The sequence below is a fragment of the Gigantopelta aegis genome, chromosome 8 (genome assembly GCF_016097555.1).
Source record: "Gigantopelta aegis isolate Gae_Host chromosome 8, Gae_host_genome, whole genome shotgun sequence".
NCBI classification, from domain to species: Eukaryota; Metazoa; Mollusca; class Gastropoda; order Neomphalida; family Peltospiridae; genus Gigantopelta; species Gigantopelta aegis.
In genome coordinates, this window is record NC_054706.1 from 65,437,646 (window position 1) to 65,464,541 (window position 26,896).

A 26,896-nucleotide genomic window follows, 5' to 3' on the forward strand; every position below is an offset into this window, starting at 1 on the left:
TCTTGAATGGCTACTAATATAATCAAGAGTTTCAGAGCAATTAACATGGGCAGGAAGTAGCCCAGTGGTAATGCACTTGCCTGATATCTGGTTAGTCTGGGATCAATCCCCATTGGTGGAAGAAGGAAGGAAACGTTTTATTTAACAACGCACTCAACACATTTTATTTATAGTTATATGGCGTCAGACATATGGTTAAGGACTACACAGATATTGAGGGAGGAATCCCACTGTTGCCACTTCATGAGCTACTCTTCAAGGGATCTTTTATATGCATCATCCCATAGACAGAATAGCACATACCACAGCCTTTGATATACCAGTCGTTGTGCACTGGCTAGAGCGAGAAATAGCCCCATTGGTGGGCCCTTGGTGCTATTTCTAATTGTTCCAGCTAGTGCACCATGACTGGTATATCAAAGGCTGTATGGTGGTGCCTATAAAAGATCCCTTGCTGCTAATGGAAAAAGGAGGCGGCTTTGCTTTCTTAAAACTACACGTCAACAATGTCCAAATGTTTGTTATACAATAGCTGATAATTAATAAATCAATGTGCTGTAGAGGTGTCATTAAACAAAACTAACTTTTAACTTTAATTAATAACTCCCTCATTTTTTTTTCACAGCGAGGTTGGATAACTAGTGCATCAAAGGCTGTAGTGTCTGTGGAAAAGTGCAAATTAAAAGATCACCCTCTGCTATTTGGTATACGCTAATACCCCATCTAACAGAAGCAGGTCTCCTCTCAATCAATCTAGACCAAGTGTCAAAATAACCATAAAGTTAAGACACAAAATAGCCAGAGAATAAAATTCCTCTTCATTGACTTTTACTGTTATGCAGAAATACAAGGAAAGTGAGAAAATGTGTGAATATTCACAACTGTTCACCATGTCTGATCAACCAGAATGTACGACTTTGTGCTGTGCACAGACTGACACAATAGAAGAAAGCATGTCATTGAGGTATGCACATATTCAAATTTAGCATAACCTGAAAAGGGTTATTTGTGGTCTGTGCAAAAGAGTGTATTTAAATTATAATAATTTTTTTGAAAGTTTTGGGTTTTTTTAGTGTGTGTGTTGGTTGGGTTTTTTTGTGATTGTTGTCGACTGTTCGACTTGTAATTGATACTTGAAAATGAAATGCACATGCAAAACAGAAATGAACAGACTAGAACTAGACTTCCATGGAGTTAAATGTCTCGCCTACTTAAACATATTTGATGTTGCTACTAGTTACATCCACAGATGCATGGTATTGATTTTTATTTTTAAATAATTAAATTTAAAAAAAGTAATTAAAAAAAAGTAATAAACATTTTTTAACATGTATTTTAATGAACATTCATAGATGCAGCTATAAACCAAATTTCATTGACCTAGGACTTGTGGTTTGAGAGCAGTTAAGTGTAACATGAAAACTTACATTGAGCTATATGCAGAAACTGACTCGTTGGAAAAGTACATGTGTATTTCCTTTTTTAATTTGTCAAAGAAAAGGAATATTTTATGCCACCCTAACTAAAGGCAACACTTGGTCTCGAAAAACTCTATCAGAGAATGAGTCCACCAAGGAGGGAAGTCTGATCATATTACCAAAGCACCTTGGTTGACTTGTACAAGTAGTCTGTGTACAGAAAACTAGACATCCAATAGCCGATGATTAATAAATCTATGTGCTCTCCTGGTGTCATTAAACAAAACAAATGTTCACTTTTTATACAGAAAACTGTCCTGCAACTTCCATCACAAAGCCATGTGTATAGTAAGCAGTCCTATAACATCATGCAGGGCTTCTAGATTATGGTAGCCCCACTCCCATGGCTAGTGACATTTAATGTTGGGCTAGTAAAATAACTACCATCGTCATGCCCGATGGCTAGTGATTTTTGTTTTTGTCAAATGCTGCATTTCAATCTAAATATCCTGTCCGTTCCTTCCTTCATATTTAAGTGTTTTTAAGCTCTATCTGCTTCTTTAGATGACATATCCTATTATTCCTATTAGTAAAATTGTACGTATTTACTTAAAGTAGGGCTTGTGAATTTTTAAGGATAGCTAGAAAAAAGAATTTACCGGGTAATCACAGATGGCCCCTCAGACCACAATTAATTTCGCTATATGTTTCTATATAGCCTTAGTGGCTATAACATTTTTATTAATATCAGCAGGCCCGTGAAGTTTTGTATGTACCTTTGCCTGCATGGGGGACACATACCCTGAAAAGGACAACCCCTGTTGTCTAGCTCTTTCTCCCAGCATATTGGTTTAAACAGACACACCCTCTAAACCAGGCCGGAGTACACCCATTTTACACAAAAAGCACTACTTTTGCATGGGCCGGAATTACCACAAACAAGTCTTCAATGTCAGCAAGTTACACATGTTTACAAACTACATGCTATCCCCTGTCACTTCAGTCAAACAGTTGCCACTTCATAGCTGTCTGCCATGAAATAATCACAGTCAAACAGCAGACTACTTGCGCGGTGAAACTTCCGGATTTTGGACAACCAAATGGGAAGATAACTGTAATCTGATGCCAGATTCCATGGCTAGTGGAATTTTATAACAATTCTAGAAGCCCTGCATCATGTATAGATTTGTGTTTTGTATACAATTGCGAAGAATGATCAACATCATTATTAATTAACTGTGTCCATTATATCCAATTACGGTTCAAGCAACCTGTTCTGAACACAAACCTCAGTCATCTGGACAAGGGATTAATAGTGACAAATGCATTATGGTTTGTGATGTGGCACATCAGTGAGGTATAAAAACCAGCACTTCTTAACACGCCTCTGGAAGAGTAGTTCCTGAATTGTTTACATTCTTTTTCTGTGTTTGGGTTTTTTGGGGGGTGGTGGATTTTCTTTACTGCAGTGGATTTGTGCAATTTCACAAATGCCTACTATGCCTGTATGTGCAGTCTGTGTTGTGAGCTTGCACCTCCACTTTGAGCCATTAAAATTCACTCTGGACAGAAACCAGTACTCAATAACTACCAGGGGCCTAATTCACTAAACTCTTGCAAATTTGCAATCTTGCAGGGCAATGCAAAAAGACATGCAAAAAGGATGCTTTGTTGCAGAGCCTAACAGAGCTTTGTGAATTAGGCTCCAGGATTTTTGTATTGCAAGAATGAGTGTAATACACGAATCCTGATACAAGTTTTGTAAAGTAAATACGACTCGCATAATAATTTCTTTATTATCCATCTTAGTATTATTTTAATGAATAACAAGGACAGTATCAAAACATTTCAAACATAACTAGGAGTCGAGGAAATGATATCATTTCTGACATTTCGGTAAGTGACGTTATCTAAGACGGGGGAAGTCATGCCATGTTATGATGTCACTTCCCAAAATCACATCACTGATTGGTCAAGTGATTTACATGTGTGCTTCGTATGGTTTTATTAACTATATTAAACTGTATGGATAATAAATAATAATTCTTGTCACTCTTGTCACCTAGCGAGAATTTGTAGATTTGGAACGGACTCATGGAAGCTGAAATGCACAGATCACATACTATTTTTAAAATTTTAATTAACAACAGTTGTTAATCAAGTGGTGGGGGGGGGGTGGGGTGGTGGACAGTAACAACAGTTGTTAATCAATAGTGGTGTGGGGGTGGGGGGTAGATAGTAACATTTGTTAATAAAGTGGTGTGGTGGATAGTAACAGTTGTTAATCAATAGTGGTGTGTGTGTGGGGGGGGGGGGGATAGATAGTAACAACAGTTGTTAATCAATAGTGGGTGGATAGTAACAGTTGTTAATCAGTAGTGGTGTGTGGTGTGGTGGATGGATAGTAACAACAGTTGTTAATCAATAGTGGTGTGGGGTGGGTGGATAGTAACAACAGTTGTTAATCAATAGTGGTGTGGGGTGGGTGGGTGGATAGTAACAACATTTGTTAATCAATAGTGGTGTGGTGTGGGTGGATAGTAACAACAGTTATTAATCAATAGTGGTGGGGGTGGATAGTAACAACAGTTGTTAATCAAGTGGTGTGTGGTGGGTGTATAGTAACAACAGTTGTTAATCAATAGTGGTGTGTGGTGGGTTGGGTGGATAGTAACAACAGTTGTTAATCAATAGTGGTGTGTGTGTGATGGGTGGGTGGATAGTAACAACAGTTGTGAATCAATAGTGGTGTGTGGTGGCATGGGTTGGTGGATAGTAACAACAGTTGTTAATAGTGGGGTGGGGTGGGTGGATAGTAACAACAGTTGTTAATCAATAGTGGGGTGGGGTGGGTGGATAGTAACAACAGTTGTTAATCAATAGTGATGGGGGGTGGATAGTAACAACAATAGTTAATCAATAGTGGTGTGTGGTGGGTGGGTGGATAGTAACAACAGTTGTTAATCAATAGTGGTGTGTGGTGGCATGGGTTGGTGGATAGTAACAACAGTTGTTAATAGTGGGGTGGGGTGGGTGGATAGTAACAACAGTTGTTAATCAATAGTGGGGTGGGGTGGGGTGGGTGGATAGTAACAACAGTTGTTAATCAATAGTGGGGTTGGGTGGGGTGGGTGGATAGTAACAACAGTTGTTAATCAATAGTGGTGTGGGGTGGGGTGGGTGGATAGTAACAACAGTTGTTAATCAATAGTGATGGGGGGTGGATAGTAACAACAATAGTTAATCAATAAAAAAATTTATTAGCAAATATTATTCAACATTTTACAATAGTGTAGCAACATTTAAACTTGTGTAGCAAATTGTGACGCGATACTGAACAAAATGTTCTGTAATATTAAGCTCTATATCGAGTCAACAACATCAGACATTTGTTGTATGCAACTTGATTTACAGAATTTGAGAATGTGTCAATGATGTTAAGCATTTGTCCTATGACATACGACTCGTGAAAAACGAGAATGAGTGTATGAAACTACAGGGACAGATCTAGGGGAGGGCATTGGAATACCTACATGTAGATCATTTTCATTATCACAACAGAAAAATCAACCTCTACTGAAGGGATCTGAATGAGAGTCCAGTGCTCTATCAACCGAGTTCATAAGAAAATTCCCACAAGCTACTATCAGTAGGAGCATTTACACCAAAACTACTACATTATAGCATTGCTATTTAAATATATATACTAGTATATATAGTGTTTTTCCATGCCTGTTTTAGCATGGTGCAGCACCATGCCTCAATAGTTTAGCACCATCTTGCCTTAATCAGCACCATGCGGCCCTGAGATTGAACAAGCCATTCTAAAATTGCCTTTATAAAACACCAAAAAAGGTATTATTAATTAATAAAATATGCATTTTATATCTTTTGCCATTCATTTATTAAGGCAAGCACATAAATTACATTAATGTTTATTTCAATTAATTTTTGTGTATTTTTAATTAAAAACAAGTGCCCCGAAAATTATGAAAATGCCCCAAAGATGTTTGGTCTACCATGCCTTGCCAAATTTCTAGGGAAATCACTAATATATATATATTATGTATTTAAGATAGTTTTACTATCTCAAGTAAACACTGGGATGCTTTAGATTATTAAGATGAAACAAGTCTTTCACCGACACAGTGATTTCAAATGTTCAAATACTCCCATTTTAGAATTCTCACTTCACTACACTTGGTAATCCTGGTTTCTTCCTTGCACCATACCATGTCACCAAGGAAGTCAAGCATTTGGCTATGAAATTTGTCTCTTAGAAGATGAGAATCCAAATGTTTGCTATACTGTGCACTAATTAATGTCACAGAGGATGTTGAGCATTTGTCCTATAAAATTTGAATGATGAAAGAATGGAATCCATTATGTCCGCTATTTTTTACACTAATTAATGTTGAAGAGAATGTTAAACATTTGTCCTATGACTCATAAAAGAATGGAATCTATTATGTCTGCTATTTTGTGCACAAATTAATGTCACAGAGGATCTTAAGCATTTGTCCTATAAAATTTGAATGACGAAAGAATGGAATCCATTATGTTCGCTATTTTATACGCTAATTAATGTCGAAGAGAATGTTAAACATCACTACATGAAATAATGGAATCTATTAGGTCTGCTATATTGTGCACTAATTAATGTCACAGAAGATGTTAAGTATTTATCCTGTGAAACTTGACTTATAGAAGATGAGAATTCATGTTTGTTATCTTGCACTAATGTCACAGCGGATGTTAAGTATCTGTCCTATGAAACTTGACTTATGGAAGACTATAATCTATGCCTGCTAGTCTATGCACAAATTAGCATCACAGAGAATGTTAAATATTTGTCCTGTTTAACTGGACTCATGGAAAATTAGAATCCACATGTCTGCTATACTGTGCACAAATTAGCATCACAGAGAATGTTATATATTTGTCCTGTTTAACTGGACTCATGGAAAATTAGAATCCACATGTCTGCTATACAGTGCACAAATTAGCATCACAGAGAATGTTAAATATTTGTCCTGTTTAACTGGACTCATGGAAAATTAGAATCCACATGTCTGCTATACTGTGCACAAATTAGCATCACAGAGAATGTTAAATATTTGTCCTGTTTAACTGGACTCATGGAAAATTAGAATCCACATGTCTGCTATACAGTGCACAAATTAGCATCACAGAGAATGTTAAATATTTGTCCTGTTTAACTGGACTCATGGAAAATTAGAATCCACATGTCTGCTATACTGTGCACAAATTAGCATCACAGAGAATGTTAAATATTTGTCCTGTTTAACTGGACTCGTTGAAGACAAGAATTCATGTTTGTTATACTGCACCAATTAATATTAAGTATTTTTCCTATGAAACTTGATTCATGGAAAATTAGAATCCATGTCTGCTATACTGTGCACAAATTAACATCACAGAGAATGTTAAGCACTTGTCCTATGAAACTTGGCTTATGGAAGAGAAAGTGTGTGCAATACTGTCCTATGAAACTTGGCTGATGGACGAAGAGAGGATGTGTGTGCAATATTGTCCTATGAAACTTGACTCATGGACGAAGAGAGGATGTGTGTGCGATACTGCACACTGAGTCCAGTCATCCAGAACTTGAGGAGCTGTTGATCCTCATCCCGGGCCCCAACAACCTGCAGCAGTTTGGCTGTGTCCTCCTTCGACCGACTCCCTCCGGCTTTCGTGAACTTAAACAGCACTTTCACTTTGCTGAAAATATATATTAATAATTAAATTTCCATTACATTAATTACAACATAACATCATCACATTGGTCCAGAGACAGCAACAAGAGTTTGCTCATTACTTGATGAACGTAAAAATTACATCGTCAGGGAACATCATATTTGATGACGTCATTTCATATGGGCAAGTTGTCTATTGTTTATGGGCCAAAAATAATTCAAAATAAAGTATGAAGTTTTAGTGTTATTATTAGCAAGTATGATTCAAATTTAATTATAAGTATTGTCTGCTATTTGTTTTACTTTCATCCGGGTATGAACAAAAAAATAATCTGCAAATATATGTGAGAATGGCTTTGCTGATTCACAGTTTGCAGATGTTTTTTTTTGTTCATACCACAATGAACTTAAAGGAAATAACAGACAACCCTTAAAATAATCTCATGCCAAACAGTCACATTTAAGGATTTGTTTTTGGGGGTTTTTCCACTTTTTTTCTCACCCTTAATATATATATTAGAAAAATACAATCTTTGACGACACTAATTTCTAATATTAGCAGGATCCTACACGTTTGAAGCACAATTGTAGCTGGAAAACTAACACTAGTTCAAATTAAATTACAGGAATTTACTGACCAGGTGAAGCAATATTCAGGGATGTGAGAGGGCTGGAACAAAAAAGCTTACTGCCACCGGGGTCCAAGGAAAATTGGTGTTTGCAACACCTGCCAAAAATTGCATTCAATGCCAACAAATCTAAACTGGTTATAGCTTATAATATATGGCACACGTCATAAACTTGAAACTGTGAAAACATGTAAATGAACAATGTGTGGTCAACAGTATTGAACATCATGTTTTGGGGGGTTTTAAGATGCAATTGAAAAGTGCATTTACGCGTTTCCACGTAGCTCTCACATCCCTGAATATTTTACGACAACAAGTCCTGTCAAATATATCACCAATGGAAGACATGGTTTTATCTAATGCAACATTCAAATGTTTGCCCGATGAGATGATATTTGGCGCATACTTTCCTCTTAAGGTTTAAATGGTTTAACACAGATAATAATTGTTTTTGTAAGTAAATGTTCTGAGACTTTTTTTCTTAGCCAAAAGTACTTACTTCATCCATTCTTCCTTCAAACACACAAAACATGATTCGACAACTTCCTCAGTAAGATTTTCATTCTGAATAGCTAACTTCATTTTCTTCAGTACAATGGGAGCTAAAAAAAACAATGAGTGTACATGAATTAACAGCAGCTAAGTACATAAATACTGCAGCAACTTAAATTAGCCTAAATGGCAAACTAATGATCACAATTTTTAATTTCATTAGATTTATAACATTAATAAGAAAATCCTATCCAAAGTATGAATGAATGAATGAATGAATGTTTAACGACACCCAAGCACAAAAATACACATCAGCTATTGGGCATCAGTCCAGGAGAGAGCGAAGAACCTTTTATGCGCACCTTCCCACAAACAGGACAGTACATAATTCAGTGTTTGCTGTATCAGTTGTTGGGCACTAGTCGGGAAAGAAAAAACAACCCGGAGTTCATTAAGGATGTTTGACTTTGCGACCCATCTCACCTTGGGAAAGCACTTTACAGATACAATTAAGCAATATCCTGTGCTATATCTACCATGTATTTGAAACTGCATGTTACGGTAGTGTGGGATTTAAGAATGGACACTGACGTAACTGGGGGGGGGGGGGGGGGGGGAGAGGAGGAGGAGAGGTGGCATGCCAGTGTTAATGAATACATACTCGCCTCTTCAAAATGTATAGGAACATGTTCCCTGCACCAGAACAAACTTTTGAAAACACAGTTATAGTGAGCTTAGAGGACAGCAACAAAGATTCTACTTCTATGCAGATGAATTAATTATCGGCTATTAATGTCAAACATTTAGTAATTCTGACACATCTTCTGAATTTTTTTTTTTTTTTTTTCTACGGAAACCTTTTATGAACCAATTGTGGTGCACTAGTTGGAATGGGAAAAACTCAATCACAGAATTCGTTCTCATGCCTATGTAGGAAGACTTAATAGTAAAGTTAACTCTTAATTATTAATACCTTTAGCAGGAAGTACAACCGGGCTGGACATCTTGAATGTGTATGTGGAAAGCAAATCGTTTATCTCCCCCTTTTCCGAGTCGAGAGAATTCAAAGAATTGTCTATCTGGTCCGAGTCAGTCATTCCCAACGTTTTTACTTCCACAAGAACAAACATCTCGGATGACATTACGTGTTTAGGCACCATTATGCCTGGCTTCAGCCCGAGGAAATTACAGCGCCATGATTCTTCATACTTGCTGCTGTAGCATATGGTACGACAACAACCTTTAGGTAGCAGGCACTGTAAAGAAAAACAAAATAGAAACGCATATAATTTGCAGAGTCACACAAGGTAAAAGTGCAAAGGGTTATCAGAACCATCCACCCAGAATGATGATATTTGTGAAAATATTGTAACTACTTTCAGAATCAAAACTGGAAAAAATGATGGTTAACCCTCCTCCTCCCAATACCATAATAAACTAACCTCATAATATTATGCACATTGATGTTTCCCAGTAAAAGGCATCCAAGTTCTGAAATAATTTTGCTTAACAAATCTGTAAATGATAAAACTCATTCATTGATCAACATTCATTCACTACCCGGAACATGATCAAATGCAGTATTTTACATTTTGAACATATTAAAGGGACTACCTTCAGCTTGCAGCCATTGTAAAAAGTTTCCGACTATTAAGAGGTTTTTTGGCAACTAAAATCACATATTAAATATATTTTCTGAAATACCAGTGTCTGTATATCCGATGTGTTTGCAAGACATGTGCTAATGTTTGTGGCAGTCATTTTTCATTTAACTCTGTAATATATATTTTTTTGTACGTACAAAACCAGGTAAAATCTGGTTTTGGCAATTACAAACATTAGGACAACAACAAACACTTTGTTTACAGATGCTGATATACTAAACAAGAAAATATCTTAAATATGTAATTTTAGTCATCAAAAAGGCTCTGTATGTCGTAAATGTGTTACAATAACAGAAAACTCATGATGGTTGCTTTAAACACCACCTAATTATTTCACTGTTCTTTCTACTCATCTTAAAATGTACACAAAATTTTGAGACAATGAAAAAAACTAAAACACTTTCAATAAAATTTGTTCTAATTTCAAGTATAGCAGTGGTTGAAAATATGGAGAAAACTAGGAAGTGTTTTCTCTTTTATAGGTACATTATTTGTCCTCAACAAGTGCACCTCCCCCATACGCAAGTGGTCTGGTCTGAACATCCCAACAGCCAACTTGTTGAGGACAGGTAATGTTGAAAAGAAAATATCAGTTATGTAATTGAAAATCATGTTTCTGTCTCTTTCAAGTAATCCATGTAAATATACAAATGACTCACCTTCAGTGCAATCAGAATTGATTTGACCAATGATTTCGGTGATCCTGTGACAATGATTTGGTTGCCAATCACAGCATGGTGAGCCAGAGTGTGAAACTGATTGTGTCCAAGAACCTATAAAGTATAACCAAACTATTAAAACCCCTACATAATGTAAGACACTCATTTCTGGCTTTAAATGAATGAATAAATGAATGAATGAATGTTGAATGACACCCCAGCATGAAAAATACATGTTATTGAGTGTCAAACTATGGTAAATGCAAACAAATAATTTCTGGCTTTAAGAACAAGTACAATATTGACTTCTAAACACAGAATATATAATGTACAGTACCTCCCATTGAGTCAAGGATGACTGTAGCTGGTTTATTATTTGTTGGGATGTTCAGATCAGTATAGAGAAATGTGGGAATAGCAATGTCAAAATTACTACTGATTTGATACCTAGTTGGCCATTAAGGAACAAGTGTATGTATATGAGATGGGCATATTTCAAAATACATTGTACTTGTTTTGATGTCGGATGGTATTTGAAACATTGCCCTTGTATTCCTTTTAAGTCATTCACATTAGGAAGTAAAATATAGTTTTGTAGGAGGCAGGATATTGGTTTTAAAATCAAAGTTCCTTCATATACTTTTGATAGAATGTTTCATTGATTCTGTTAAGTTGGCATCCTGATGTCTATCAATGTCCGACACCAAAACTAATTAAGCTTTACTAAGTTAATATCTAAGCAGCTAATTTGAATTTTTTTTGCCCAGATATGTTTTAAAAAGTGTCCATTTCCTCTCAACCTGCCTTCCAAAGATGTCCAAAACCCTTAATAACATGAATGTTCAGGGTTGGATGCAGGATTTATCTAGGAAAAAGAAGGAACTGTTTTATTTAATGACGCACTCAACACATTTTATTTATGGTTATATGGCGTCAGACTTATGGTTAAGGACCACACAGATATTGAGAGTGGAAACCCGCTGTCGCCACTTCATAAGCTACTCTTTTCGATTAGCAGCAAAGGATCTTTTATATGCACCATCCAACAGACAGGATAGCACATACCACGGCATTTGATACACCAGTCGTGGTGCACTGGCTGGAGCAAGAAATAGCCTAATGGGCCCACCGACGGGGATCGATCCCAGACTGACTGCACATCAAGTGAATGCTTTACCAATGGGCTATGTCCCGCCCCTCTAGGAAAAGGGTACAACAATTAAAATGTGCACCTTATGTAAAAAATAAGATGAATTACACATATGGCCATCTTCTCCCTAAAACACACCAAGCCAACTAAGATACAACGAACCCCCTTAAAATTGGACCCTCTATGAACCAGACTTCTTTCAATACTGGATGTTTATCAATACATGACAGAACCTCTCTAAACCAGATACCCTTAAAGCCAGGGTGTCTGGTTTAGACTCTAAACTAAATTAGAGGGGTTTCAAAGTATTACCTGTCTGTTAATAAAAATAAATAAATTGATTGTATTTTGGCACTAAACACTGGATTCTTCAGAGCACTTCAAATGTTGGGGGTGTACCACCTCAAAACCCTCCCCTTAAATCTACAACTGGATGGGTGTGGGGCCTCTTGTATATTATTGTTATATGTCAAGTGAAGCAACTGCATTTATAATGTTCAGGGTTTCTGCCAGAGGGTAAAACAGGTATGGCGCCATTCCAAAAAATTTGGCAGATTTTTTTTTTTTTTTAAGTTAACCTTTTGACAAAATTAATTATTTGTATCATTACTGTATGATTTTCTTAACCCTAACCCTAAACGTAACCCATTTTCTTTCTGGAGGAGGCCCCCACCCCCCCCACACCCCCTGTTGACTGTGGATGCATTCAATTCAACAGCACCATACCAGAAACACTGATGTTCGATAGATATCAGACATATTATCTAATTATAGTCATGCATTACTATGGTGAGTTAAACAGAACATCTAAACCAATTAGTTTCATTTGATCACGTTGCACAACAAAGGCTGTGATATGTACTATCCTGTTTGTGGGATGGTGCATATAAAAAATCCCTTAAAAGAGTAGCCCATGAAGTGGCGACAGCGGGTTTCCTCTCTCAATATCTGTGTGGTCCATAACCATATGTCTGACGCTATATAATCGTAAATAAAAAATAAATAAATAAAAACGTTGCACAAATTTAAGATGTGCACAAATTGTTTATTATGACATATATTTGGTATATCCATCCCTAGCGAACACTTTCAGCCTACCTTCCAGAGATGTCTGATATTCTTAATACCAGGCACAGACACGTCACCCACGCCCATATCGATGCTTGAATCGCTCTCATCACCCGACAGATGCTGTGTGTCACCATCACCCAGTTTTCTAGTGTAGACCTTAATAAACCCATCCTCCGTTTCTACAAATCAAGATAGATATGATATAATCAAGTAAAAAAAAAAAGGGTTTGTTTAGTTTAACAACACCACTAGGGCACACTGATTTATTAATCGATCGGCTATTGGATGTCAAACATTTGGTAATTTTGACATAGTCTTAGAAAGAAAACCCACAACATTTTTACATTAGTAGCAAGGGATCTTTTATATGCTCCATCCCACAGGTGGTGGGACGTAGCTCAGTGGTAAAGTGTTCGCTTGATGTGCAGTCAGTCTAGGATCGATCCCCGTTGGTGGACCCATTGGGCTATTTCTCATTCCAGCAAGTGCTCCACAACTGGTGTAACAAAGGCCATGGTATGTACTATCCTGTCTGTGGGATGGTACATATAAAAGATCCCTTGCTGCTAATCAAAAAGAGTAGCTCACAGTAGGTTTCCTCTCAATATCTGTGTGGTCCTTAACCATATGTCTGATGCTATATAACAGTAAATAAAATTAGTTGAATGTGTCGTTAAATAAAACATTTCCCTCTCTCCCTCCCATCCCACAGATGCACCATCCAACAGACAGGATAGCATATACCACAGCCTATGATATACCAGTTGTGGTGAACTGGCTAAAATGAGAAATAGTCCAATGGGCCCACTGACAGGGATCGATCCTAGACTGACCACACATTAGGCCAGTGCTTTACCACTGGGCTACCTCACGCCCAAGAGATTATCAAGTGTCTGCACACACAAGGCAAAGCCAAAACAAATAAGTATATAGCCAGCATTGTTTATTATGGTCACCCAAAGGAGCTACAATAAAATAATTATGAATAGGTAGTATTTAAATACAATCCTTCTATGTGAAATAACTAAGGGTCACCATGACCTTCTTTTGTAAAAATATAACTTATTTCAGGGATTGTGATGCGCGGAGGTAATTCTTTTCATAAAGGGTCATTTTTAAATTTTTTAAATTGACATTTTCAAAAGGAAGACCAGTTGTGTATACAAGAAAAAGTGTCTTTTTCCCAAACTGGAAGAATTATTATATATTAATTGTTTTTAACATTTAGAGTCATGTTTATCACTCAAACAAAACATTTTCTATCAGAATTAAAAGCTCAAATAAAATAATGTCAATCATTATCATGCACTGGGGGAAAAAAATGTACATCATAAACTATATTTAGTTTTTGTACTAAATGTGATTTCAATATTCATTCATTCAAATTTTAAATCAAGTGTGATCAAAGCAAATCCAGCAGTTTAACGGTAACACTGTGGCATGCCAAAACAGCAAATGGTACTTTACAAATTACAAAAATGAAAAGATTAAAAAATAAAAAACAGTAAATGGTACTTTACAAATTACAAAAACATTAAAAAATAAAAAGAGATCTACCTTCTTGTTTTTCCATATCTATAATGGAATCTTCCGTTGGTGGACCTTCCAGCAAGGTCTCTGAAATGCGGTTACTACACGACTTTAAAATCCACACAAACGACAGGTGCAGAAGTTTGAACACGTGATTATACCCAGTCAGTTCCACGAGAGAGCGGGCAGGTTTACCTCCCCTTCTTGAAGATGTCAACCTGTGCAATCGCTGAGGATTCGTCTTCTCGTCCATTTCAAACACTCTGTCAGCCTTCGACTGCAGGTTATCTATCACAGTTTTCAGGTGGGGCACAAGGAATGGCCACGAATTCAGCAGATATATTTTGTCCATCATGACCACCAAAATACTGTTCCATCGTCTAATGCCGCGAGCTTGACTGTCGGCTAAAAAAAATGTGTAACTCAGAACATGTCCATATTGTTCATCTCCAAAAAATATTGGGCCTTCTTTACCAGGACAAACCTGAAAAAAAAGAAAAGAAAAAAAGTGATCTTAAAACTGTACATCAGTGAATCTATATGGAGAAGACTGAAATGTATACCAATACAAGCCAATATCTGATACAGCTTCACAATGTTCTTTTTATACCATTCAGGTCTCACCCTGTACATTGCCAAATTAGATAATTGCTACTTTTTACATTAAAGTGGCAACAAAACATAGGGCCGATTTCATATGTCTAGGTTATTGGTGGATTTTGGAAACATATGGTTTAAACCTAGGTTAAACCCTGGGTCATGTTTATGGTGCATTTCACATGTCTGGTTTTCAGTAATCCTAGTTTAACACTGGGTTACAATTGTATTGCTTGTTTAAACCTGCCCTTGAGGCGATTTTTCGCTGGGTTTGCTCAAAGTAACTTTTCTTCATGGATAATTTCAGCAGCCAAATCGTGTTTTACGTCAGTATTGCAGAGCCATGAAATGTGAACGTATTTTAGAGATCATTGGAAGCCACTACAGAAACAGTGGCATAGCCAGGGGGGCAGGGTGCTAAAAATATAAATAATGATTTGTGTTAAAATGACATTTTGTTATAAATTTAATATTAAAACAGTCGTGAACGCAAACTCATTAAAGTACATGATGTCATTTTGTGTCTTGCCAAATCGCGATGATGATATATTTAGTACTGACAAAGTCATTGGTTTGTAAACGTCAAATCATCCAGTAATATTGTACATCACAACACTGCATAATATTTCTCATTAAGAAAATACGGAAATATTTTCCCTGTTATGAGTGGTCACTGGGGGTAATAAATATAGTTATTCATTAAATTAGTAAAAATAAACATTTTCTTCATGGTGTATGAACTGCACGAAAACAGGAAAAACTAGTAATGAAAGTTGATCGGTTACCACCGGTACAGGCCCCCAGTTTTGAAAATTTAACCATACGTTATCTCGATGCCCTCAGGCGTACGTGTCCCATCTTTTGTTTTTTAATATTATGTTAGAATTAAAGGGAAATGCCAATAACAAAACGTTTATTCATATTTGCATTATTACCAACAGCTATGTAGGGTTCTGTAAGCATTTTTGCATTATTACCAACAGCTATTAGGGTTCTGTAAGCATTTGACATGGATTATAACTAATATTGTGAGTAAAATGATGGAAATACATGGTGAAACGTTTTCAGGCCAGTTAATTTTCCCAAATATGTCCATCATTTTTGACAGAATGTGAAGGTTTGCTCCACATTTGGGGGGGGGGGGGGGGGGGGGGGAGGGGAGGAGGTAGCTAATCCTCCATCTCGAACGCGAATGCTAATAATATACCGGTAACGAGTTTCAACTACAAAGTGATGAAGTGTAAGCTATTCCTCGCTTATGTCCCTTTCCAAATCTGCGGGTAACCCATGTAAAAAGCGTGGTTTTGTAAACACGGGTAAAACACACAAATGTGAAATACACCATGGGTGTGTCTTGGTCAGGTTTTTCAGCATTTTACGTAAACCAGTGTTAAACCTAGGTTTTGATATAACCCAGACATATGAAATCGGCCCTTAGTCTTTGGTTAACAAAATATTCCTTAAACTAAGCAAATTCTCTACACATTTGAAAACCGGCAAAATCTAAATTTGTTCCAGGGTGAGCCCTGCCATTCCTTTATCTTCTTTGATTTTTAGTTCAATTTCCATCTCTTTTCTTCCTTAACTGGTAGCTCGTTCAATTTTTTACCTTCTTTTACTGTCTACCTGACACTTCACATTAATATTACCCTGTACAGTATGGAAAAATTCCAACATATATGATATACTCTTCTTAACATTTCATGATGCAGGATTTAAAAAATAGGTTTTTTATGGTCATTCATAAAAATATAAAAACATGTTTAAAACAAACTGACCCATAGATGTGTCACTGCCATTTGGTATTACATCAAAAATATTACCTTCTCTTGGATTGTACTCAAAGATTTCGCCAAAAAAACACCCCATTAATTTCACTGGATAAATTTGGGAGATTTAAAACATCTTTTACAGGATGATAGATAATGTGGAAGTGAGGTACATGTATTATTAGTAGTGTTATTAATTTGACAAAAGTTTGATGATCGACTAATAATTGATTAAACACATTATACTTTGGAAAACCTAAATATGTCTGTTACTTCATTCCAAACATCTTTGAAATGTTGTTTTGTTCCAACTACATAATATTCATTAGACCATGACACTTCATTAATTCTGTACTCACTCAAGACACTGACTAACTGGTCAAATGAGCATGATTTGATGAATTTGTTTAATCAGAAAGCCTCTGTCTGTTATAAGGAAAATTTGTTGCAGAGCTTCTTGAATTTTTATAAAAATCCACTAGCCATGGGATCAGTGATTTTTTTCATTTACTAGCCACAATTTGAAAATTCACTAGCACTACATTACTAAATACAATTTTACTAATAGTAATAATTGGATAAGTTACCTAAAGAAGGAGATAGAGAAAAAAAAACCCCACTAAGATTGGGTGTGTGTGTGTGTGTGTGCATGTGCGTGTGCGGACATGATATTCAAATTTAGAAAATATACTTAAATGCAGCATTTGACCACTTTTTTTCCACTAACTGTAGGGCATGGTAATAGTAGTTATTTACTAGCCCAACACTGAATATCACTAGCCATGGGAGTGAGGCTACCATATCTAGAAGCCAGCTGTTGTTCTGTTGAGAAGATGAAACAAAAAGAAAAGATGTCTGGCTAGACATCTAAGTATTTCAACAGACTGTCCTGAGTTTGCTATTTTGTAAGACATTTTCCACTCATATTCCCTTTTAATGACTAAAATTATAAATTAACTGAAGGCGAGACTTAGCCCAGTGGTAAAACGCTCGCTTGATGCACGGTCGGTCTAGGATCGATTCCCGTCAGTGGACCTATTGGGCTATTTCTCACTCTAGCCAATGCACCATGATTGGTATATCAAAGACTGTGGTATGTGCTATCCTGTCTGTGGGATGGTGCATATAAAAGATCCCTTGCTACTACTGGAAAAATGTAGTGGGTTTCATCTCTATGACTGTCAAAATTACCATATGTTTGACATCTAATAGCCGATGATTAATTAATCAAGATGCTCCAGTAGTGTCATTATACAAAACAAACTTTTTATACATTAACTACATTTACTTGTGTAAAAGTTGAAGTTTGTTTTGTTTAACGACACTACTGGAGCACCTTGATTAATTAATCATCGGCTATTAGATGTCAAACATTGGGTAATTCTGACACATAGTCATCAGAGGAAACCAGCTAAAAAAAATTCCTAATGCAGCATGGGATCTTTTATATGCACTTTCCAAGAGACAGGAAAGCACATACCACAGCCTTTGTCTAGTTGTGGTGCACTGGCTGGCTTGAGAAAAACCAATCAGTTGAATGGATCCTATGACGCAAGCACCTCAAGCAAGCACTCGACCAACTGAGCTAAATTTATAATAACCTGTATACGGGTTACCAGGCACTAGGTTTATTTCAAAGCCTGGCAATTGTAACTAACTTGAGACAGTCCCTTTTTGTCGTAAACTGATATCATTAAGTTCAGGTATCAAAACGGCCTTTGGCCAGGTCGCCAAATGCGACCAACATCCTGTTTGGGCGACTTAAATATTAAAAATAATGGCATTAGCTGCACAAATAATATTATTTGGGTGATCTTCTTTAGAGCTATAATATATGAGCCACTATTAATATTTGTATTGCATATATTTATTCCACATTAAAATCTTGCTCATGGTTCATGGTTCGCTTACCTTAATTTGCCAACATCCATTATTAATTTTTGGGCCACCACAAAGCCCTGAAGTTTAATTTAGTTCAATTATTATTCTGTGGTGTGAGATCGAACTGTGTTCCCAAATCTATTATGCTTTTGTGTCATGAGAGGACCGGGCAGTCAGTTGATAACCAGCGCCATCTTTATGTTGGGCATTAAGTTCATCACTCCTTTAATTTTTGTTGGCGGATGTAGCCCAGTGGTACAGCACTCGCTCGATGTGTGGTCGATGTGGGATCGATCCACATCAGTGGGCCCATTGGGCTATTTCTCATTCCAGCAAGTGCACCACGACTGGTATATCAAAGGCAGTGGTATGTACTACCCTGTCTGTGGGATGGTGTATACAAAAGATCCCTTGCTGCTAATCGAAAAGAGCAGCCCATGAAGTGGCGACAGAGGGTTTCCTCTCTCATCTGTGTGGTCCTTCACCATATGTTTGACGCCATATAACAGTAAATAAAATGTGTTGAGTGCGTCGTTAAATAAAACATTTCTTTCTTTATTTTAATTTTTGCTCTAACCTCACAACTAAGACTCCTGATGCAAGCTTGGCGAATGCGGCTGAACACTCGAGGATGATGTGGCTGCTGTCTGCTCACATAACTGACTTGGGCATCGTCGTCTTGACTGTAGTATCCCGTTTTGATAGAGTAACATCCCTGGAACAAACACACAACATGAATTAGACAGAAGAATATATGGTGATCATGTTTTAAAAATTGCAATTTTAAATTAAATACACCATGTTGTTACCTTTAAAAGTGATTTTATAGCACATGTATTTATCTTTTTATTCTTCAGCACATTGTTTATAAATTGAGATGAACCAAAATTTGTGATTCTGAACCCTGTGTTCAGTGACAGAACTATTTGACTGGTCCTCGGTGTGGTTCTTTGGTTTAACATGAAGTGCATAAACCAGTCTAGAAAACATTTGTCAACTCGGTTTGGCTGAATGCAGTCCAACAGCTGAGAAAAAACGAACATGTAGAAATAGCAATTTATTGTTAAGTTAAAAGGATTGTGCTTTCTAAAGCTAATTTAGAACATTTTATTATTTTCTTTGAAAACCACATTTCACAAAGCATCGACACAATTTATACACATATAACAGACGATGTAAGCACAATACAATACCAAAAATATAGACGACCAGAAGCCAGGGCTCGAACTTAACGGCGGCAACGATGGCAATTGCCGTCGGTGACATATAAACTGCCGTTGGTTGGGGGTGTCACCAATGGCACTTTTGTGCCGCTTTAAAAAAATTACTGACGTCGGTATAGCTCTTAACCGATGGCAACATGTATAAACGTGTATGAACATTATCTGCCAGTATTTAACATGGATATTTGGGTCCTGGTTGGAGTTAATTGGTGTTTAGTTTGTACCACACAACGGAACTATATTTAGTCATGCGCATACCCTGTGCATGATTCCATTTATAATAAATTCTTGTTTATTGAAGTTTATTGACATAAATTCAAGACATTTGACTACATGTAGCCTACATACAGAAAAATAACCTTTTCAGTCAAGTTTATTTACTGCAAAAATCAGTTTAAAAAAAAAATAGCCATTTGCATACTCAAAATTGCCGTCGGTGGGCCCTTTCACCGATGGCAATTTATTTTTTAATTGCCGTGGGTGATAAATTCTTAAGTTCGAACCCTGAGAAGCACTGATATTTCAAGACTATAGAACATGATTATAACTTGCTCTGGAGCTACTAACATATGACTTCCAGTTGTAAACAACTTACATATAGATCCCATTTATAATCAAACAATTTTGTTCACCTTCAGCCAACGTTACATGGCTTAAGATCTCAATAATTTGACCACAACAGGGACTTTTGTCTTTTCTGATTGCAGGAAGGACGTTTTTGTTCAGTACTGTCATAAACAGCTGATGGAGAGTTGTCAATATTCAGTAATGCATTTCAAGATATTTTAATCTAATTTCAGTGGTTTTGAGGTGAAATATTTTGAGGTCAGCAGGTTTGTACTTAATTTGGGCACGATTATTTTGAGCATATGTAGTTTGGGTAAAATATTTATGGACTTGACTTTGATGCAATCTAGAGCCCTGGAATGTTTTTTGTTTTTTTTCATATCTCCTAAAATTCAAGGGCTGTCAAAAATGGGTAAATTAATTGCTATGAAAGTCAAACTTGATCTGTAACAGTACATGATAAAGCTATACAAAAAATGTTAGGTCATGTGTTATGTATCGATTTCAAAATATATCTGTATATAATAAACAAAACGAATATGTACATTCAAATTGGGAATGTTTTAGTCCAAAATTGGGTATAAAAAACAGCATAGCCTTTTGTGAATGGTGGGGAATGATGCCAATTGTCGGAGTCTAGAAACATGGGTGATAAAACCGTGTATCAAAAGTACGAACCTCACAAAGATCATTCTTCATGCTGGGAAGGGATGGAGTGGCACAAGACGGAGTGTCACATGATGAGTTGGAACTCACAGAGTTCGACTTCACCCGGCGATACGACGATAAACTGGCGTCATCACTTTCTATTTCTGTCGTCGGCTCCTGCTGGCGAAAGGGCTGTGTGCAAAACACAATCCTTGGACCATGTACTTCACAAAAATGACACAAGGCAATGATGGCATTCATTATCACACAGTTTGTTTCATCGTCGCAAGCTACAAAATATGAAATGTTTTAAATAACCACTGTTCAAAATAAGCACTTGTCTGTTTGTCCCGACAAGTGAAAATCTGCTCGGACAAGCAAAATGTACCTCAACGGTTGTCCAGTGGACAGTAAAACTGTTCAATTATGTCAATATGTAGAAGAACCACATCTACGTCCCTTCGGACGTAGCCCAGTGGTAAATGCTTGTTTGATGCACAGTCAGTTTGGGATCAATCCCCATCGGAGGGCCCATTGGGCTATTTCTTGTTCCAGCCAGTGCACCACAACTGGTATATCAAAGGCCGTAGTATGTCACTATGTGCTATCCTGTACCTTAATTGCTACCGTCCCGTCTTGCCACTTCATGGTACTCACCAATTCGGGGTATTTCCCAAAAACGTCATATCTCGCGACAGTTCATGTGTACTGCGCCACCTAGCGAACGTTTCTGAAGAGAAAGCGTCCCTGGATACCGGAGAACAAAATGTTCAAGATTGCATCAATTAATGTAAGTATTATTAAACTACATTGTCAAACAAGTAAAATACATTGTTCTTACCAAAATGCATTTTATACCATTGAGCAAAATAAAGTACCGAAGTTAGTACAAGACCTGTAACATGAAAATGTATGCATCGTCTGCTCTACCTTGTTATTGTAAATTATAATCACATGACATATGTGACGTGGCTTTCGCCAATTTTTGAAACTATGGAATCGCATAAGGGCTATCTCTTATATCTGATTCCTTGTGTTTTTTTAGGATTTCACGTCACGTCATAAAAAGCGCTATCAATCATATAGCCCTACTCAACTTAAAAATGCATATGCAGATGTCACTCAAAAGGGAACTTCTGTATATAAGGCTGCCAGGCTGTATTCCGTTCCTGAACAAACACTCAGAGACAGAATATGCGGGATTATTTCCCCAGACACGACAAGGTCCGGACCTGGTCCAATGTTTTCCTTGGAAGAAGAAAACAAACTGGCAGAACATTTGAAGTTGATGGCGTCTGTTGGCTATGGCTACACAAGAGCGCAGGTTTTAAATCTTGGAACTGACTATGCCACCCACTTAAACAAACGGCCACACGATTGCAACTCTCTTTCTCTACAGTGGTTTTATGGGTTCATGGGAAGATGGCCAGAATTAAAGTTGAGAAGACCCAAATCCTTGTCAGAGCTTCGAGCCTACGCTACTTCAGAGGAAAGCATAACGAAATACTTTGATGAACTGGAGACAATTCTTGAAAAGTATGACCTCAAATCATCTCCTGAAAACATATATAACGTGGATGAGAAGGGAATTAGTATGACTCACGCACCTCCGTATGTTGTAGGATCCACAGACGAAGTTCCAATTGAAATATCGCCAGAAAGATCATCCACAGTCACTATGATAGGGTGTGGCAATGCACTGGGTCAACAAATCCCACCATATTTCATTTTTCCTGGGGCTCGAATGCGCCAAGAACTATTAGAAGGAGCCACCATTGGTACGAATGGCACTGTTAGTAAGTCAGGATGGTCCAATTCAGACATATTTCAAACATGGCTTGTAGATCATTTTGCGAAGTACGCAAAAGTTGGTGGAGATAAGAAGACATTATTGTTGTATGATGGTCACAGATCCCATATTTCACCTTATTTGGTTGACTTTGCAGTGCGGAATGGAATCATCCTGTTTGTTCTACCACCTCATACAAGCCATATCCTTCAGCCGATGGATGTGGGTTGTTTTGGACCGTTTTCTAAAGTTTTCAGTGATGAATCTCGAAAATGGCAACGTTCTCATTCTGGAACTCTCACCCGCTACAATGTCTGCTCTATTGCACGTCGAGCTTACGACATCTCGCTGAATCCCAGGAATCTTCAGAGTGCTTTCAGGAAGAGTGGGATTTATCCATTTAACCCAATAGCAATTGATTCATCTCTGTTGAAACCTGCCCAGTATGCCAAAAAGAGAAGAGCTGAACAATCTACAGAAACTGCGAGTAACAATGCCGATATTTCTCAACCACAAGACAGAAACACTGTTAACAATTTCTTTTCAAGTCACCTGCCAATTGTACACCACGATAAACCCAATCAGTCTAAACCCAGGCGTTCAGTTCACAAGTTGTTGGTGGAAAACCAATTACAGAGCCAGATGTATCATCCCAACTGTATGAATGTCTCTTCCTCTAAAAAACCCAAAGTTGTTTCTTCAAGAAAAACAAAAGCTGTAGTACCAATTAAAAAATCAAATTCACCGCAGCCAGGGCCCTCAGGAGTTGATAACGGGCTGATATCAAGTGACAACTTCTCGGAATCGGAAACTGAAGATGACGAAAAGTGTTGTGTTTGTGGGCTTTTTCAACCAGTTGAATTAAAAAGATGCACTTCACTGGTATTTACTCTGTGGGGACAGTGCATGTTCCAAAACTGTAATCACTGGGTTCATTTAAAGTACTGCTGTGATGTACGATGTCTACGACGACATGACGTGTTTTTCTGCCCGTGTCATGGCTTGCCATGCAAGCAGGAAGAATAAACATACATGTATCTTCGAGCAGCTGTGAAGAAACCAGACCTGTAAATAAGTTACATTTATGTTGGACGTTTGTGTGTTTGGATACATGTTAAATATAAGTTATATTATAACAATGACTAACATATTTTGTGCTTCGATTCTTTATGGAAATTCCCACTTTACGTTCGCGACAACAGAAACTGGTTGCCATCACTGGCCTGCCATAGATTGACTGAATGACGTATACCCCGAATTGATAGGTACGTCATTATGCAGACGGGTTTTCCAGAGGCCTCGACAGTGATCATGTGTCGGCAATTTCCATCGGGGATGAATTGATTTTATGTAGCAAAGCATAGTAGGGTAAGTGAATTTTAACTTAGTGAAAAAATATTACCTGTATGTTTCCTTTGTTTATAATAGTAACCAATTCTTCGCTAATGCCACGAAAACTCGGTACACATGGGTACTAATGGACAAATGTAGCAGGTTTTCTCTCTAAGACTATATGTCAAAATTACCAAATGTTTGACATCCATGATCCAATTGCCTATGATTAATAAATCACTATGCTCTAGTGGTGTCATTGATTAAACAAAACACACTTTTAAACAAACTTAATGAATGGCAGAGCTGACCTGGGTAGCAGGCTTAATTTTATATCAAATTGTCACAATAATTCTGCTTTTAAAAACAGAACTTACCACTTGGAGTCTTGGTTCGTATGACACACGTTTTGACTATTGAGTGTAATTAAAATGTCAATCGTTGAAATGAGTCGCTTGATAAATTCATACCACAGCAAGCAGTGATACACAACCAATTATTGTTAAAAATCATGTGATGTTGTGTTAAAAGGCTCCATTCGGACGCATTGTATCTGTAACTTTAGTGTAATATGTTAGTCCAGTAGAAGACTTTAATTTGCCATTGCAATGCACGTAGAAGATCAAACTTTAACCAGAAGTTTTGCTTCATTTTATTTGTATTTATTTTCATATATTTGTCCAGTTACGGTTCAAGCACGCCGACCTGGATATCCCCCAATTCCGATACCTACCCATATAACTGAGTTGAGTTAATTCAATAATTGTTACAAGTTTGTTAGGCATGTGTTGTTAATAGTTAGTGAGAGAGAAGTCAATGTAGTGGAATTACAACCCCTCCCCCCCCCCCCCCCCCCCCCCCCCGAAACACACACCCGCCAGTTAGCCAACACAGCCCTACTAGCCACTGGGGCCAGTTAAATACATACTGCATTTTAGAGCGCCCAAACAAGGCCATACATTACTAATATAACTGGTCCTTTTCATTTCGCTCCGCGAAAAACAAAAATAGACGTAATTTCGTAATACCTGTCTAAACCGTTTGTTATAGTTGCTGTGATTCGCCTACTAATTTGGCAATTGTCCAATCAATTTTGATTTTCTATCTTGGTTTAATACTTTATCATTTGTTTCAAAATGGAGGGAATAGTAATGTTTGCGAAACTTGGAAAAGTTCCAACATCATTCTAAGACCCGATTGCTGAGCTATCGACTCAGTGCTTCGGAGGAATAACACATACAGTGACATAATTTTAATATCTATAATTTAATTCCCCTGGTAAGTTAAATTACTTTCGTCATCATTGTCGTGAGCATGTTGAGGCCTGTTTTTAGTTTCAATTAAAGCTGCACACCCTAGTTCCATCCAGCGAAAATAAATTATAATTTGGTTAATCTACAAACCTGTAACACACTTAGATCACGTTTTGGTATAATATTCGCCCGGTCCCCTCCATTATTATTTTTAGTTAGGGTTAGGGTTAGGGTTAGGGTTGGGGTTATGGCTGGGGTTAGGACTAGGGTTGGGGTTAGGGGTTAGGGTTAGGGGAAGGGGGGACCGGGCGGATATTTTTCCGTGACAAAAAAAATTAAACTGCAAAGATAGAGATAAATCAGTTATCATTCTACAGAGCTCAGGAAATGCTTTAAAATGCAGTTTTAATTTTTGTTCTGGGTTCAATATTTAAAAAGTTATGACATTTTCAAGATGTGGCGTCACGCCCATTTTTTGGCTTTGTTTTACTACTAAAACAAAAGAAAAGTTGTGACCTTTTCGATTAATTACCGGTAACTTTTAATACAGAAAGTATCATAACTTTTTAAAATTTTAGATAGATTCTAATGAAACTTTCAGGGAAGGTAGTTTATTCAACATAGAGCCTTTTGGTGCAGTTTTCTGTTAGTTCATAGTTTAAGTTATTACCTAATTAATTATTTTAATTATTTTTTTTACCAAAATAAAACAAACTTTATCACGGTTCACTTTGAACACAAACTGTCATAACTTTTTTAAAAATTGGATAGATTCTAATGAAACTTTCAGGAAAGGTAGTTCATTCAAAATAGAGCCTTTTGGTGCAGTTTCTGTTAATTCATAGTTTAAGTTATTACCTAATTAATAATTTTAAGTATTTTTTTACGGAAATAAAACAAACTTTATCACAGTTCACTCTGAACACAAACTGTCATAACTTTTTAAAAATTGGGGCCTGGTCAGTTAACTTCTCATTTCTATCAAAATTATTTTCAAAATTTTAAAAAACATCCAGGTAAGTGCATTACATTATGATTAAATCTGAAATTAAAATAAAAAACACAAAAATAATCCAATTATGAGCATAAATAAAGAAGATAAAAAAAAGCACGTCTACTTGTGTTTGTAAACATTGGTATTGGCCAATCATATTGCTAGAATCCGGTCACGTGACCTCAAGATGGACGGCGTGCCATATTTTAGTAGGTAAAATATTCATCAAAATCGTCCATCGGCGGCGTATCTAAGTATTATTTTTAATAAACATTACCAGGATTAAGTTGTTAACATCCTAATTTATCATTTAAACTTAATCATAGTATGCTATGATTATCTAATCATTGCAAAAATGTGATCCTTTTTCAGTGAAATCTGACAAAATTTTGCATAATTTGCCCCCCGACATACTTTTTTCCCCGCCGTCAAAAACAATGTTACGATGCTCCAATTTGCCTCAAGTTATATTCTGATATGGAGTGTATAAACAAACAAATTAAATTAGTTTCA

The 26,896-nt window shown here is 36.9% G+C and overlaps 3 protein-coding genes across 3 annotated transcripts in view; 2 read left to right on the top strand and 1 right to left on the bottom strand.

Annotated features, from left to right (window-relative positions):
- Positions 1-5,365: 5,365 nt before the first annotated feature.
- On the bottom strand, positions 5,366-24,665 carry LOC121378808 (folliculin-like). Its single transcript, XM_041507133.1, has 9 exons — positions 24,514-24,665; positions 21,046-21,305; positions 19,155-19,292; positions 14,358-14,814; positions 12,828-12,979; positions 10,580-10,693; positions 9,230-9,512; positions 8,264-8,366; positions 5,366-7,160 (listed from the first exon to the last, which is right to left on the bottom strand). The coding sequence occupies exons 2-9, from the start codon at positions 21,274-21,276 to the stop codon at positions 6,974-6,976; spliced, it is 1,665 nt and encodes a 554-aa protein (XP_041363067.1). The 5' UTR covers positions 21,277-21,305; positions 24,514-24,665; the 3' UTR covers positions 5,366-6,973.
- LOC121378809 lies at positions 21,312-23,869 on the top strand. The gene has a single exon (XM_041507134.1). It carries the CDS (start codon positions 22,256-22,258, stop codon positions 23,828-23,830), a length of 1,575 nt encoding a protein of 524 aa, XP_041363068.1. The 5' UTR covers positions 21,312-22,255; the 3' UTR covers positions 23,831-23,869.
- Positions 24,666-25,276: 611 nt separating the features above from the next.
- The window catches only part of LOC121379122 (centriolar coiled-coil protein of 110 kDa-like), a 36,270-nt gene continuing 34,650 nt past the window's right edge, over positions 25,277-26,896 (top strand). The window contains exon 1 of the mRNA XM_041507603.1: positions 25,277-25,414. The gene's annotated coding sequence lies outside the window, so the exon portion shown is untranslated. The remainder of the gene's footprint in view (positions 25,415-26,896) is intronic.

Coding starts and splice junctions, on each gene's coding strand:
- LOC121378808 (XM_041507133.1), bottom strand. CDS start 21,276: ATGAATGCCATCATTGCCTTGTGTCATTTTTGTGAAGTACATGGTCCA. Junction 12,980..14,357: donor AGATATGGAAAAACAAGAAG/GTAGATCTCTTT, acceptor CTTGATTTGTAG/AAACGGAGGATGGGTTTATT. Junction 10,694..12,827: donor ATATCAGACATCTCTGGAAG/GTAGGCTGAAAG, acceptor TATACTTTATAG/GTTCTTGGACACAATCAGTT.
- LOC121378809 (XM_041507134.1), top strand. CDS start 22,256: ATGTTTTCCTTGGAAGAAGAAAACAAACTGGCAGAACATTTGAAGTTG.